Raw genomic sequence first — 16,267 nt, 5'->3', positions numbered from 1 at the left:
ACTTTGCCACTGTAATTACACAGATTAAAGAGATCAGTGGGAGTCACAAAAAGCAAATCTGGGTGGGATAAACGACAGATAAAAACGACTAAATCTGAACAGATCCTTTTACAGAAATATTTCAAAAAACAAATGTGAATCCCCAAAACCCTGACTACAATGAGGGGAAAAAGTCAGGCACAGGAGATGGGGTTTTGTCATTGGTGTACATGCAGGATAATTAGCCCAATAAATGAGATATTACATTGGGGAAAAGGTGGAAGGCTACAGGAATATTTAAAAATGCAAAGACAATCTTGACTTTAAAATGAACCTAATAATGGCTTTAGAAGAAACTTGCTTGCAGACACGTGGGGACTAACAAGTTCAGAAAAATCTGTATTTTTATAACTGGATAAAAGGAAAAGGAATATATCGCACAGCTAAAGACAAAAAAAAAAAAATAGAAACCAAATTTGTCTGAAGTTGTTTTCATGTACAGTGCTGAGCTTACTGTGTACTTGCAAGACATGACCATGTTGTTGCTACTTCATACAGAATTGCAAAACTTCTACAGGTCTGCAATCTAAAGAAAGAAAAAGCAGGCAGCAGGCAAAGGGCCATTCACCATTGTCTGTGGTATCTCTGTAGATCTTTGTCCATTACTGACTAAATATGCCTTGTTATGCACTGTATCCTTGTGGCCATTTTAGCAGAGACAGGACTTTGCTTCCTTCGTGTCAGGGTCCCCACCAAAGAGAAGAGTAATTGGCACAGGAATAACATCACCAAATCTCACTTCAAATGTTTTGAAACTAGCAGGATGGGGAAAGCAATAGCTTTTTTGAATGTACTGCAATCAAGAACATAAAACATTTACGTTTAAGAGCAAAAATAAAAGGGAGTGATTTTATTAGCATTACATCTTCTCATGCTGTAAGGTATAAACTAATATAGACTTATTTAAAGTTAACACAAGCAGTACAGTGCAAAAATGCTTAACTGCCTGAAACCAACATGGCTTGTGCGGAAAATCCCCTTTAAATGCAGTGATACAATGGACTATCCTTTATAGTATAGCTTCTTGCCTGCTTATGGAGACACCAAGAACACTTCACCACTGCCTACCACCATCCAAAAGGAAAAATATATATTCAGCCTTTAAACTAAGATGTGAAAAGACTTTAGAAATGGATTAGCTGACCATACAACTGCGTACGGACTTTTAATTTCTTTTATGAAAAAAAAGTGTAATTAAATAAAGATTTACAAAACTTTAATTTAAATCGATAGCCAACATTGGCTAAATTCAGGACACGTAAATTCTTATTTGAATCTTGTTGGTATGCTTTATGCATTTTATTCAGATGTAGCATAAAACAGTCTTTGTGCAGGAGCTTCCTGTAATAAAGATCAGCCACCAATGCTTTCTCCTTGAGCAAGGAACTGGACTTGTACACGCTCACTGCACGGGATATATGCAGCACAGTAATAATGTTGCCACTACTTTTAATAAATGTGAATGCAAAAGCTATGATCCACACAAAGTCAATTATTCTTCTTCTGTGGCTACTGAATGTATTTAATTGCCCAGAACTGAGCTTTAAATAAGTACTTAAAATAAAGAATATATTTTTATTGTTATTTTAGAAGCAGCTATTTACATACCAACAAAGTCATACGAGTCACATTACAGGAGAAGAAGCTAAAAATCATACATTACTAAAGCTACGGATTAGTCATATTCAGATTATGGAGATGCAAAAATTAATCAAGGTAAAAATAAAACCTAGACATGCTTCAAAAGCACCTTGATATTTATCTTTGACTCACTTTGATATTCAGTATAAAGGTTATTGCATATACATGTATATATGCAAAATACATACAGAGTAAAAATTCATAGGTGTTAATAGACCTAAAGATATAAATTGTGTACCTCAAAACACAACACCTTCAAAGTAAGAACCACAATTCCCACTCCAGAAGCAGAATATAGAGAGACATTGGCTTTAAATGTAATACAAATCTGTGAACTGTCACTTCAGGAACTGTGCACATGTCAGCAATACATATTTTGTTGGTTGATGGAAAATGCCAAATACAGCTATTAAAAAACACCTAAAAACTGCAACAGTTGGGGGGAGGAAAAAAAAAAACGAAACCCTACATACTTTAACAGCATAATGCGGTCACAGGAAAATAGCAAGCTCAATATAGGTATGAGATCATGGCAGCCTAAAGCATGCATGAGTGACAGGAACAGTAGAATACGTTTAGTCCACAGCCATATACAATCATTAAAAAAAAAAAAAGCCAGGTAAAAAAATCAGTAGGTAGAAAGCTGTAAATGTCTTACCTTCTCCAAGGTTTCAATTCTTTGCTTCAAAAGCCTGTTTTCTGTGCGTAACCTCTACAAAACAGAACAGTCAAAATCAGATTATGTTTTCAATCCAACAGAATTTTAGAACATTTGGTTTCTTGGGTGGAGCGAGGAGATGAGTGAAGAGTCCCAGTCACCTTCTTGTGTTTTAGGGCTACCACACAACATGTTACTTGTGTACATGGGCAAGGTATTGCTGCTAGGATGTGCATACGTGTGTGTCGAGGGGGGAGGGATAAGTGTGAATAGTATAGTAATACATTATCTGTATGTATGCTTATTAAAGCAGCATGGTCAGAATTTAGAGTAGTGGTATAACAAATGAATTTGTAAAGCGCTGCATAATATGTAGGCCTTATAAGCACTGGCTAATAATAATAGTGGTACAAAAATAAGGTCTCATGTTATAATAAAATACCACCTATGTTCAACCATTTTCATGAGAACATACCTCTGAGAGAATACTAAACTGTTATTGCTGGACTCATTGTAAGGAATGCCCATTGCCTGGATGTACAGCTGAACATTTAGTATCTGTAGTTTCAGTCACACCAAGGACGGGGTTGCAGATAATTTTGAGGAGCTGCATACTCAGAGACTAAGAATGTATTGAAGGCAGAACATCAAAACACCAACCAAGGAAGCTGTACTTTTTAGGATCAGTTTAGGAATCTTACATAATCTCCCTGCAGTGTTGAGCTCAGCTCAGTTCTCCAGAAAATGCATTTGACAGAAAGGAGAAAAAATCTTAAAACATGCAAATCTGATCAATACATTTCACAGTAATACTTTCATTATATCAGATTATAAACTTTTTAAATGGGATTGGAGGAAGAGGAATGCAGTATGATGACAAATGTGTATGATGTCTCATTTTAGTTTAAATGTGTAGGTCAAAGCCCCACACTCCATTCTGCCCCACTTCTGCCCCCCAAAAAAAAAAAAAAAAAAACCAGGGACCCAAAACAAGCATGTTGGTTGGAAATTCTAATTTTGTTGACTGCATACTAGCGAAGAATAGCAGTGTCAGAGATTGACTTATCTATTAGGCTTCCAACACATCACTGGACCAAAAAAACAAAAAAAAATTGCTTCTTCACCAAGTTTTGTGCAGTGTAATATCATGGAAGTGGGTTACTGCGCATTGGCATGCGCTGCAACACAAGTGTTGGTGAGGTCAAAACAGTGAATGGAAAAAAGTGCACCAATGCACAAAAGATCTCAACAGTGCCAAGTATCAAACACCGCTAAAGTCTGTATTACTAGACAGTTACATTTTGCTTGTGCAAAAAATAAAAGTGTATTTCATGATTATTATTCAAAAAATACTTTAAAGCTTTACACCATGAAGAAGTTAACCTAATATTGCACTCTGTAAATGGCTTTATTGTATTTTTGATTACTATAGGTCAAAGCAAAGGGGAAAGTGATTCAATTCCTGCAATGCAAGTTTCAACATCACATACTTTTTCATCTTTTTTGCGTTGTACTTCACTTGGTAAGCCACCTGAATTAACTTCTCCGGGCCACCATCGAACTGATGTGGAATGACTTTGTGAAAGTGCTAAAAGACAAAGACATTTTTTTTTGCCAGGAAAGAAAAGGTTCCTCAAATCAGATATTATTAAAAAGTGATAGATTTTACAATACCAATAAATCCCTGCAATTTCTATTCTTATATGTTCAAAGCGGTTTGTCAGTCACAAATATATGTGCAAAAATTGCCAACACATAAAGCAAGATGAGATAAAGGCCCAGTGTTTCTAAGAGAACACAATCCTTTCCTGCACATATGCAGTAAAGAACATTACTAGCAGGCAGATAAGTTTTCGTGCAAAAGGGGACATGGCATGTCGCTTCTGCAATAACTTGCTTACTCCACTTTAAATTGGGAATCAAAACTACTCCGATATTACCAATGTCCTAATGCACCCAATGCCGTTTGGCTCCTGGGATGCTTGATAGTTTTAATTATCTAAAGAAACTAAAGAAAGATGTCAGGACCCCAAAGCCAACAAAGCTATCACGGCTGGGTGGAGCAGTGACATCCGTCTGAAATACAGCTGAACTCTTTATGACCCTGTTCGATATTTTATATTGTAGGTTATATTAGGTAATATTCAGGTACATTTTACCATCTCAGATGTTTGCATAGTTTGAAAAGTTTGCATATTGCCAACTGTTCTGGATAAATTGTGAGTCAACTGCAGTACTCTGTAGCACTCCCCTGCTTTCAATGCTACATCCACTGTGTACAGGGATGCAGCTGAGGTAATATGTATGGATTGGAAGCTAAAATGCCCAGACATCTGCCTTTGTAAGAATAGTGAAAGCTCTGAAAGCAAACTATTATTTTAAGTACATAACCCGACCAAAATTACATTACCCAACCAATTACATTACAACAAAAAAAAAGGCCACTCCATCAGTTTCTATATCCATTACTTGGACCTAAAATGTCAGCCCCTTTTAGGCTTGCAGTAAACAGCAGCATTGTACTGCATGCTTATCAGTGCTCCCAATCACTACTATATAACTCTGTATGGTAGCAGTGGGGGACCATTTCTGTTAATTTGCATTGGAGCATAGTTCCATAGCATTGTTATCCTCTTCAAACTGACTTAAACAGCTGTATTTCGAACATAACTGTTCTTCATGCAATTGTATTAGTAAATGGTAACGCACAATTATTAATATTATTAAACAGGATTTATATAGCGCCAACATATTACGCGGTGCTGTACATTAAAAAGGGATTGCAAATGACATAATACAGACAGTGATACAGGAGGACAATTCTAAAGAAGTGGTCCAATTAACTATAAATAATGATCAGCTACCATACTTACCTGAATCATGCATTCAAATTGATACATACAGAGGCCTAACTCAGCCATGCTGGGTTTAAAGAGCTCCCGTAGTCGATAGTCTTGCATTAATTTTACAAACACACAAAAAGCTTCTTCCTCAGGCATCTAAAAGATAGGACCAATAAAATATTTAACTGTTAAACTAGAGTAAATAAAAATACATAATTTCATTTATGCGCAACACAAAGCGTTTTCATATTAAATACAAAAGAATTATTAAGCACCTGAGCGTTACACTGAGGTCTAGATTTCTGTACCAAAAGTGATCCACTGTTTTTCATTAATTTTTTTTTTTTTTTTAAATTGTAGACCTGTAACTTACAGAAATATGTCCGAACAAGGGTTCTAGTAGAGATGCGACAAAAACTCGGGGTTAACCATCCTAGCCGTTTTTTTTTGCCCGTACGAAGGTCGGGCTTAACGGCTAGGTGGTTAATAATGCAAGCCAACTCAACTATACACATATAAACAAGGCACATAAAAAATAGTTAGCAGGTATAAAGGTATCCACACAAATGTATATACAGACGAGATGACCAATCAGAACAGCGATTGTAGTAATCACTGGTAATATAGAAGTCCAGGAGAGTGACGGGGGGACCATCATCATCAATAATGGAATATCCAAGTTCTAACAAGTATCTTCCCTTTTGTTTGCAGGAAAAATGAACAAATTACTTCCTATCCTTGGGCTAGCAGCACCAAGTGGCATAGAAAATTACACTTGTGAATACTGAGAAATATTTTCAAACTGAAAAAAATGTATTGTTATCAACAGACCAGAATTTTACTCAAGGCCTAGTCCCGCTTGTACACATGCAGGTCTCTTCCTTTCAATTTAAAACAAAACATAACAAAATGGATAAAGTATTGAAGAGTTTAAATAGGGTACCATAGTGGTGAAATTGGGTGGAACAGGTAACAGGATATCTATCATTAAAATTCTACATGGTAATGGCAGCCATTGATGAAACACTTTGCAAACATGTAGTCCAACAAAAATGAGAGAGTAGTACGAGAAAGAACCCATCCTATATTAAGATAGACTTCTCAAACACACTCCACACTGTTGCATCAGTAATTCAAAAGTGGAAATTTTATATGAACCCCTGGGACCATTCCTTTTAAAAAAAAAAAAAAAAAGTTAACTGCAGTTATGTATCACAATAATTGTTTCAACTTCCATGTAATATAGGCCCTGGCTTGACCTGCTCAGCCATGCAAGATCAAAAAATATCAAAAGGTCCTCAGAACTGTTGCTGAAGTTTTACAACTGGAAAGGTTACAAGAAAGTTATTGAGGGCTTTTGATCCCATCAGTTCTCGTTTACTTTGACAATGTAAAAACGCAGCATCACTGCTACTTTCCATAGGACTAAACACCCAATAAAGATCAGAGTGAGGTCACACAATGCAATTCTGTTCTGCAATTGTGTGGAAAGGTTTACATGCAACTCATTCACCTAATATTGTGTGTATGAGTCTACTAAATAAACAGTCTAATATATTTAACATTATAGATCTTTTTAAATATCAATATCCTGAGTTTAAAAAGTGGTCATTAGAAGGTAAAGATTTTGAATCCAAATACTCCAGTATTATTTTTGTAAAAATTCAGAGACATTATTCTTACCTGCATAAGTAAAAGACCCACTATAAAAGCACTTCCTTGGCAGTATCCCACTTCACGGTCCACTAAGGAATATGCCTGAAAGAAAAAATAACTTACATTAAATTACATTACCATGCAGATAAAACAAAGGAGGAAAAATAGTAAAATAAATACAGACAACTCTGAAGTTACAGCAACTATTCCAGCAGCACTACACCTTCCTGGGCACACATTCTCAGATCATACTACACAAGTTTCTGTATTGGCCAATGCAGCTGCTTGTACTGCATTCACATGAAAGGAAGTCTGGCCTAGGCTGCAATCACAGATGAATGGCTCTGCATGCTTTTCCAGCTAACTGGAGAGGCAGTGAGGTAATGATTAACTATAAGCAGTTCCAGGAACTGGGATTTAAGTGAGCCTGTGTATTGACTTCCGTGGCCCTCCATATAGTCCTGACAGAAAAAGAAAACGTTTAAATACATTGAAACCGGTCTTAGTATCAATGACCTATTTTTTTAAATATATAACAATCAGAATTACAAAAATACCATATCCTTCCCTCACAAGACAGGAAATTACAACAGCCAGCTTTGGGGATTTTCGTACATATCTAGTAATAATCTGATGTTTCTAAAATCAATAATGACATTTGTATTACTGGTCATAATGGAAACAGGCTGGTCAAAAAACCTTGCTATTGCCCTGAAAAAAAAAAATTACAATTATGTTATCATGTGTAGGGATCATCAGTTTTTGCACAGCAACCACCTTTCCTGCTCTAAAACATTTTAGTAGCTTTTGTCTAAACAAAATTCCAGATAATACCAACCTTCATGACATTGAATAAAACCTCTTGCCCCAAGCTGTCCTTCTCTTTGAAGAAATCATGCTCTGGATACGTCCTTGCAATGTCCCTTCTGATTAGCTTCTCACACGGTGAGGTCATTTTCAAGAGCTCGGAATACTGCTCTTTAATTGGCATATTTTGAGCATTGCATAATAATTGCCATACAATGGCACGAAAGTGATGTGGTATTCCTTTTCTGACCAGTTCCTAGAGGATAAAGACACCACTGAATACCAAGTACCACTGAAACATGACAATTCAGAAAAACAAAATCTTTAATTGATGAAAAAGAAATGTCTTCTATAGCTTCTTCGCCACCAGGGATCAAGAGGGGAGGTGGAGATCTGATGAGGATGATGGAATTAACAAAGTTGACATTATGGATATTTTATATTTATCAAATTATTTAAAAAAAAAAATGAAAATGAAAAAGATATACAAACCCCCACACAATCCTTTTAAATAATCCCCCTTTAGGAGCAGTAAATTTGATATGTTATAGCAAGGTTATATTACATGTGAGCACCAAATGTTAGGACTTGGGTACAATCTCAGATGACCTCCAGAGCAAATTCAAGAAGATGAATTTTATGAAATGTAGTAGTTACTCCTACATTCAATTAGACTTGTGACTAACTACTACTAGATATACCATGGCCTGTATAAATAAGAATTATTACTGACACAACACATTTATGTAGCGAAAATTGTAAACTCTTAGGGGCAGGGTCCTCTCTTCCTCCTGTGTCACTGTCTGTATCTGTATGTCATTTGCAACCCCTATTTAGTGTACAGTGCTGCGTGATATGTTGGCGCTATATAAATCCTGTAATAATAATTATGATAATAATAAAATAAAACTTATGCTTGTCAATGTGACAACAAATGAGTAGAGAGACTGCATGAAGTTGGACCTAAACTATACACGCAACTGACACCAATAGGTGTAATAAATCTGCAAGTTTTGAACTGAAGTTGTTTTGGAAACCCGTAGAGATGACTTTTGTAATAGAGTACAGCATTCTGGGAAGTTAGCATAGGGGAAGAGTATTGCAACTGAAGAAGAAGAAATGCAACGGAACTAGCAAACTGTCAATTGAGTGCAGGTAAAGAATATGTTTTGGGATAAAGAGAAAACAAATACATGTACTTGTGCCCCGAACAATAATATAATATAATATAATATATGTGAAATGTTTACATATTGAAAATAAAATAAAAAAACTGGCTGTGACAGAGCTATAATCAACTTTTCAAAATAAATCAATCAATGAACATATAGAACAGCGATACATAATAAGTAAAGAAAATTCAAGAGCGAATATTAATGACTCTTGTATAATCAGTCCCACCTTAATTTGTTTCTCTTTCTTCTTGTAGACCTCCTCCCACTCATTGACAATACGGCCCCACAGCAGCCAGGAATCCTCTTCCTGATGATGGCTGAGATTACTGGATGCCGAGGAGCTGGACACCAAGGAAGACCCGCTATTTCTTCTTGAGCCATTGACAGATCGCAGAGATTTGCTGTCAATCTCTAGCAGCCTACAAAACAATTCCGGATAAAGTGAAGAGCTATTCCCAGCAGCACTCTGAGCTCCTATTGTGGTATGTGCAATCATGTAAGCTTAAACAGTTAGCAGGTAGTTTTTTTTGGTTGGACTAAAACATTCTGACACTGAGAGGCAATGTTTTGTTGACACATCCCAGGACTTGAAAAGGAAAAGCAAATAACCTTTGCACTTCAGTTGCAAACACAGAATGACTCTCAGGACATCCACCCAAACCACACATAGAAACACCACCAGATTTAAACATTCATATAGAATAAACAACTAGCAGGCGAAATATGCAAGAATACAAAAAGGTGATATTACAGCAGATGGTGGTGGATACAAACTTGTTTTCTTTTTCAAAGTTTTTATTTACATTTTCAAATAAAAATAAACAATACCATTACAAAAACAAATTTGCATACAATATACAACTTGTTTTTAAGTAACAAACCTGAACAGCCTAGACTTTTGGACACCTTCAAAGAATTTTTCACTATTTAGGAGGGTATTAAAACTTTAGAGGGGTTGAGACAAATATTGTCTAGATTCAAGAGGCATATGTATTTACCTTTAATATTGTTGTGCTCTGTATATTTCTTTCAGATCTGTCTGACATGACAATGTACCTGTATTGCAGTGTGTCACCACACATGCATGTTAAAAATTACTGAAAGGATGCTTTAATGTTCACTCTGGTGTATTGTAAGCCCATGTACAATAAATAGACTGCTTCAACACAACACACAATAAGTGGTTTCAGTAATGCACCAAAGCAGACAGGAGTAAATGGGCCCTTTCTAAAAATCTGCCTATACAGCATCCTAATAAAATGTCTCGCTCTTCGGCATCAGAATGCTAGTTGAGCTGCATTTCAGCCTAGAAAGTTGGACAAAATCCATCTTTTAAATCTTCTCCCTTAACCCTGCCGCATGCAGTTTTTGGCAAGCTGACTTCTGCAGGTTACTGACAGCATTGGAAAGAGTGTGTAAAATATGTCTTATCAACATGGGTTAGTGTTTTAAATCACTTGTTACTATATATAGTTTGTAAATTTTTGTGAACCTGACTTTTGTTTATTTTATTGCAGGCCAGACTGACTGGATGAAAATATACTCTATATAATCTTTAAAATGCATGTATATCCTAATCATGGACATTTTACTTGTTTCCCTTTAGTATGTTAAAGCAGACCTTGCATTGGCATACAGCTGCTTGGAATAGCTGAGCACATGAAGAATAAATGACAGCCTATTGTAGTAGTGGTTTTGATTGCCCGGGAGGTAGTATTGGGTAAGGGTCTTGTGCTTCCTGAAAAACAGATACCAGAACTTTAGTGATTGCCATTTAGGTTTTTTTTTCAGCTATTTTTTTTTTTTTTTAATGGCCTCTACTAGATTGTAAGCTCTCTTCAGGGAAGGGTCCTCTCCTCGTGTCACTGTCTGTATTAGTCTGTCATTTTCAACCCCTATTTATTGTACTGCGCTGCGTAATATGTTGGCACTATATAAATCCTGTTTATTATTATTAACAATAAAGTGCTGTTCCTTAAAGTGGCATAGGGGGCAACTGATGAGGGAAATTTGTAAACATTCTGGTTGTGATTGTTTTTCCCCGAGAAGAGTGTTATAGTCTAAGCAGCAACAAGCCAATGTTGCAAGATACGGATCATTTTCAGAATAGCTGAAAAACGTAATGTTTACCACTACCGAATGCCAACTCTCCAAAACTAGGCAACTGGGAAACATTTCAGGCAAAAATGCTTGTTTTTGCATGTGAACATCTGTACAGGTATTTGCAAATGTGCAGATGTTTAAGTATTGTTGCATTGTTGTATTTTAATGCATTTGAAAGCCTTTAAAAAAAGGGGGGGGGCTGTATCCTAAAAAAAAGGGGGGGGGGGTTATTTGAAACCTTGTGTATTTCTAGGTTTCCTTTACCTCTTCCTGGAAATAAGTAAGCAGCACTACATAACCCTGGGTGAGGGGGCTTCAAGATTTCAATAAACTTATTGACCCCCACAACACTAAGTCACAATGACGCCTTCTCCCCAACAACAGCCCTTGCCACTGTTTGGACCAGGAGGAGCTCAGTTTTCTTGCCATAAGGGGGCTACCCAATTTTTCTCCCCTTTGTTCTTTAGCAGATTTAAAAAAAAAAAAAAAATTAATAGGAGGGGGCACACACATCCCCACACTGTCCCCATTGTATATCTGGGAAGGTCCCAAGCCTATTAAAGGGTCTAGCTTTAATATTAGGTGTTTAAAAAAACATTAACAAGCCTAAAAACACCTGCCAAAATTCATGTCTATGGAGACAGCAAACTGCCCCTGGACACTGCAATAACCATCCCAGCACTAGCAAGTGTTTTTTATCTTTTAAATCTAAAAAAAAATGTATCCTGCCAATTCAAGTGAATTTCACGAAAAGGGGCAGAAAGTGCATTACATACACTACATACCCTGTTTCCCTGATTATAAGGCACTGTCTTATATTTTTTGAAATGCCAAAATATGCCCTAGGTCTTATTTTCAGGGGGATGTCTTATTTTTCCATGAAGAAGACTACAGTACACATTTATTGTTGAAAATCTGTCAACATGTAATTAGAATTTCAAAACAGGTTCACAGAAGCTCTTGCTCTGGAAGCTTTAATACTTTACAATGGTAAGAACATAATCACAATGGCTACATGCGTTCTTTCTATTGTGCCTACGCCAATGGGTCTGAAAATGACTGCCCCTTAATGCTTTAAACAGACATCAAAGGAATACAATGAGGATAATAAAATTACATTACATGAGCATAAAAAATAAATTCCAAATGTGTGCTGGGAGAAGGATTTTATTTTATACTACTTTATACTACCTCTATACAGCAGCAAAAGCTATAGGGATAATAAAAGAGGTGCAGGGGATAACAAAATTTTTAACACACATGCTCACAGTCTGCAGCACCAAACATATGTGCCAGTGATAAAGCTCATCATACACAGGAGGTTACAGCAATTATACCGGTCATCACACCCATAGGCACTGTGCTGTATCAATATGCGATGCCTGAAAATTACCTTTTACTTCCCATTCTAAAGATGCAACAGGACATCACTGCTATGTGAACACAGTAAATATTTGTAAGAGCTGCCACTGGAATAGGTGTGTCTATTTGATGATTCAGCTCAAAATGTTAATGAGTTCCCCTCACGTTTGGTCTTTGCAGAAATTGTATTTAGGACAAATAAAGATGTGAACCTGCAACGACGGCCTACTGTATCCTAAAGTTAGGAACAGAAATGCCAGTGTGCCCAGAATGAGGTTCTATCACAATAAAATTACACATACAAAATACATCTCCACCCATAACCACCAAAAAACAGCCGGATGGTGCGCCTGGCTAAAAGGGGCTGGGGAGAACACTTGTATATTATTTCAAGCACGTTGTTTTCCTGTTTACACAAAAAGAAAGTAAATTCAGCAATGACTTTTGCATTTTGCTTCCTTTTTTTAAGCTTCACATCAAAATAATTTTGGTAAAAAAAATATTAGCCATTGATTCAGCATTATGTAGTCTTATCTTGCCCAGATTACCTTTACTCCAGGAGTTATAAACTACGTCCTTCCTATGATAAATTTAAGAATACTAATGAAGCCACCACAATTACAAACTGGTAAGCTGCAAAATATAACCTTTTGTCCTTGATTTTAAATGCATGTAAAAGTAAGCTTTTTTTGTTACTGTAAACCTATATTCCATGATCAGACACTGACCCTTGCACTTCGTGTATATCAAAGCTAAATCATTAAAAGAACCATGCAGTTAAATTTACAGTTCAGTAAAGCTGCTTACCGGTTTTGCTCCTCCAATTTGGCCAGCAATTCAACCTCATCTGGACTCAAATGTACAGGGGAAGACGGGGAAAGTGCTGGAGTAGATAGAGTGGTCGATGACGATGTAGTGTGTAGTGAGGCTGATGGACTCGCCACCTGACTTGCCATTTGACTGACAGTTTGTGACACCGTGTTCTTCACCCATGAGAGAGTAGAACTCAGTTTTTCTGTAACCTTGTCTGTCGCCACCTGAAAGTCAAGGGAGGGGGAAGAGTTTTAATAGAAAGTTTCAGTTTTTGCAATTTTTAAATCAGATTATGGTTCAGCAATTATTAAACAAATCTACCATGAAAACGTTTATATAAAAAAAAAAAAAAAAAAACAAAAAAAAAACAATAAAGTTAAGAAAAATCTAACATAAGTTGCAGAGCATTACCCAAGTTGCTAACAGGGAGACTATTTCTTGCAGAGGAGACATGCCATGTCTTCTAGGCATGACACACACCTTTCTTTTCTCACAGCCTTCTTTAGAATACACACAAACTGCACATGCACAGAATAAATCATTTCCATGCGTATATGGTGGTGTTATGGCATTCCAGCTTCAATAACCCAGGTGGCTGAAGATGCCCAACTCAGAAAAGAGATGAGTAATGATATTAGCGCACCAAAATAAGAGCTTACTATTTATTATTCTTTGCACATACATTCCATAATACTTAAATCCGTTTTTGCAGGAACCCCCAGTAGTCTACAATGCGGTGCATTCTTTTCATCCCTGAAGAATATTACATCACACTGATGCTGGGATTATGTAAAAACAATAACCAAGTCTAGGACATTATAGAGGGCAGTTGGGTTTCAAGACATACACTAATAAAATGTATGTACATCACAAATGACCACAGAAGAACATCAGTGTGCAAGCACAATAGGAAACACCAGAAAAAAAAAAAAAGCCTTCTTCATTTTAACTTCCAATACAAACTGGCAGCTAATTTATTATATGCACTTGTGCTTACTTCTACAAAGTATTATTTCTACAATTGAGTAAAATAGCTCAACTGATGACAGCATTTGTGCATTACATATGTTCACTGGCACCCTGCCCTAAAATATTATCTAGCTGTCCCAGAATCAGTAATTTCAGCACAACTGGAGAAGTAGATGTATACCTAATTGTTTAGCAGTTTATTGAAAATCTGGAGCTCCAATTTACACAAAAGGAACTGCCGCGCTTTAATTTATCCAACAAGAATTATTTTGAACTCCCGTCCACACATCACACACCCACCTTGTCTTACTTTGACAAGTTTTAGCTTTAATTAGCTTCACTGCTATTTGTTTGACAATTCCAGTGTGTTGAGTGGGGTGTCCTACTGATAGTTTTCACATCCCAACCCCTAAGCACTGTAAGGACTTTGTGGTCATCGGGGGGAAATCACAGTGACCAGCAAGGGACACATGCTTGGCTATGAAACAAAGCTACCGAACAGTATAAATAAGGGTAGTACTGATCTAATTTTTTTTTCCTTACCCGACTGGGCCACTTCCACCCAAATTCTGATTTTAATGGGTTTTTGCAGTAACTCCGTGAACATGAGCAGGGATAGGATCACATTGTAATCTATAAACTGTAGAAATACATTGTCATAGCACAGGCCCTGTGTGTTTTCTTTCATGTGCACAAAATGTAAATACATGATGCAGAAGGGCTGAAAATAGCAGCTTTGGTTTCTGCTGTGCATTTGCATCTGCAGTATCATTGATATATAGCTCTGTACAAACTCCATGACTAAGGAAAATAGAGACACACTTGATTCCTTTTTAATTTGATGACAAGCTGTGCAGGACAAATTTGTAAACACTGAAGTAAAGAAAACAGCCTGAATCCCTGAAAAAGAAATCAAGCTCATGTTTTATTCTTATAGGTGTACCTGAATGCCTTTTTTTCAAATTGCATGCTAGTTGAATATTTGTATGTGGTCTCTGCCAGCATGACTACTTACCCATCATTACAATGTCTTTGTACAGTTCCATTCCTCAGATATACCCAACTATTGCGCGTAGATGATTCAGCCTACAGGCAGAAATCGGTAACATTCGAGCAATAGGAATTCCCTGACAAAGTTAAAGGTATTTGTATGTTCCACTCCAAAGCATGATTAGTTACATACCCTTACTTTGCTTTTTCTAGGCTAAATATGTGTGAACCTGCACCAAGTACATTACGTATAAAGTCACGTTTACCTGCAATTACTAAAGACTAGAATACACAACCTAAGCAACTTTGTGTAGCATTATTGCTGGAATCACACATGGAGATTGTCAGAAAGTGCTGACCCTTGGAAGATCATTATATACGACAGTCAGTAAGGTATGCAATATAGTGAAGGAAACAAAACATCCAGGAAGTATCAGTTCCTGGCAGGCAAATACAACAAGTTAATGAGAAGACAGAACCATGGTTCCCAGAGTCTTGCCATTTGGAAATCATCATACAGCCAATTGTTAAGATTCTCCTCCTAGGTGCTCATGCAAACCTGATCATAGCATGACCTGGACTATTATGAGATATGTGGGTAGACTATGGATCTGAATCATGCAAACCGGTGATGTAAGAAAAGCTGTGAATTATTCCCCCCACTCTGTGTGGGCTAAAAAAAGTGGTAAGCGCAGGTACCCACAGTATATGCCCATACTTTATAGGCTAGCACAAGCTTCAACCACATTGAAAATAAAAAATGATCTTATAATGCCTACAAAAAAAAAAAATGTTTAAAACTAAGGAAAGGGCAAAGTAAGGACAAGTTCGGGTGAATTATAATGTCATTTAAGGATCACTGTTGTAAAAGTCAATGACTAGAACAAAGCACCGCTTGCTGTAGAAAAGGCTGTGGCTCCATAAATGGTTTCTACACTATGAAAATTATTTACAAATCATAGTAAAATGCAGATTTCCTCTTATACAGCAGAGTTAAAGCCAATAAGTCAAAATATTGAAACAATTTGTACTTGTGTTATGCGATTAGAAACCAGGTCAGGTTTTCAGTTTCATATGAGCTGATGAAATTGCGAGGGAATAGAAATATCCAGAGGCAGAATTTGACTTAAAGACACCGAAGCCTTAAGTTATTGAGTCCTTAAAGAACAATTTCAGGGGACAAGCAAAAGTAGTCTTAGTCACTAATACTA

The 16,267-nt window shown here is 36.7% G+C and overlaps 1 protein-coding gene across 1 annotated transcript in view; it reads right to left on the bottom strand.

Annotated features, from left to right (window-relative positions):
- The window catches only part of EVI5 (ecotropic viral integration site 5), an 82,361-nt gene that overhangs the window by 46,200 nt on the left and 19,894 nt on the right, over nucleotides 1-16,267 (bottom strand). Inside the window, exons 2-9 of the mRNA XM_072420797.1 lie at nucleotides 13,092-13,321; nucleotides 9,046-9,238; nucleotides 7,676-7,900; nucleotides 6,865-6,939; nucleotides 5,183-5,337; nucleotides 4,174-4,243; nucleotides 3,810-3,926; nucleotides 2,339-2,392 (exon numbers count right to left, since the gene is read on the bottom strand). Of these exons, the coding sequence (XP_072276898.1) occupies nucleotides 2,339-2,392; nucleotides 3,810-3,926; nucleotides 4,174-4,243; nucleotides 5,183-5,337; nucleotides 6,865-6,939; nucleotides 7,676-7,900; nucleotides 9,046-9,238; nucleotides 13,092-13,240 (1,038 nt within the window). The 5' untranslated portion in view covers nucleotides 13,241-13,321. The remainder of the gene's footprint in view (nucleotides 1-2,338; nucleotides 2,393-3,809; nucleotides 3,927-4,173; nucleotides 4,244-5,182; nucleotides 5,338-6,864; nucleotides 6,940-7,675; nucleotides 7,901-9,045; nucleotides 9,239-13,091; nucleotides 13,322-16,267) is intronic.

This window comes from Pyxicephalus adspersus, chromosome 8 (genome assembly GCF_032062135.1).
Source record: "Pyxicephalus adspersus chromosome 8, UCB_Pads_2.0, whole genome shotgun sequence".
NCBI lineage: Eukaryota > Metazoa > Chordata > Amphibia > Anura > Pyxicephalidae > Pyxicephalus > Pyxicephalus adspersus.
This window is presented reverse-complemented; position numbering and strand designations above follow the sequence as displayed.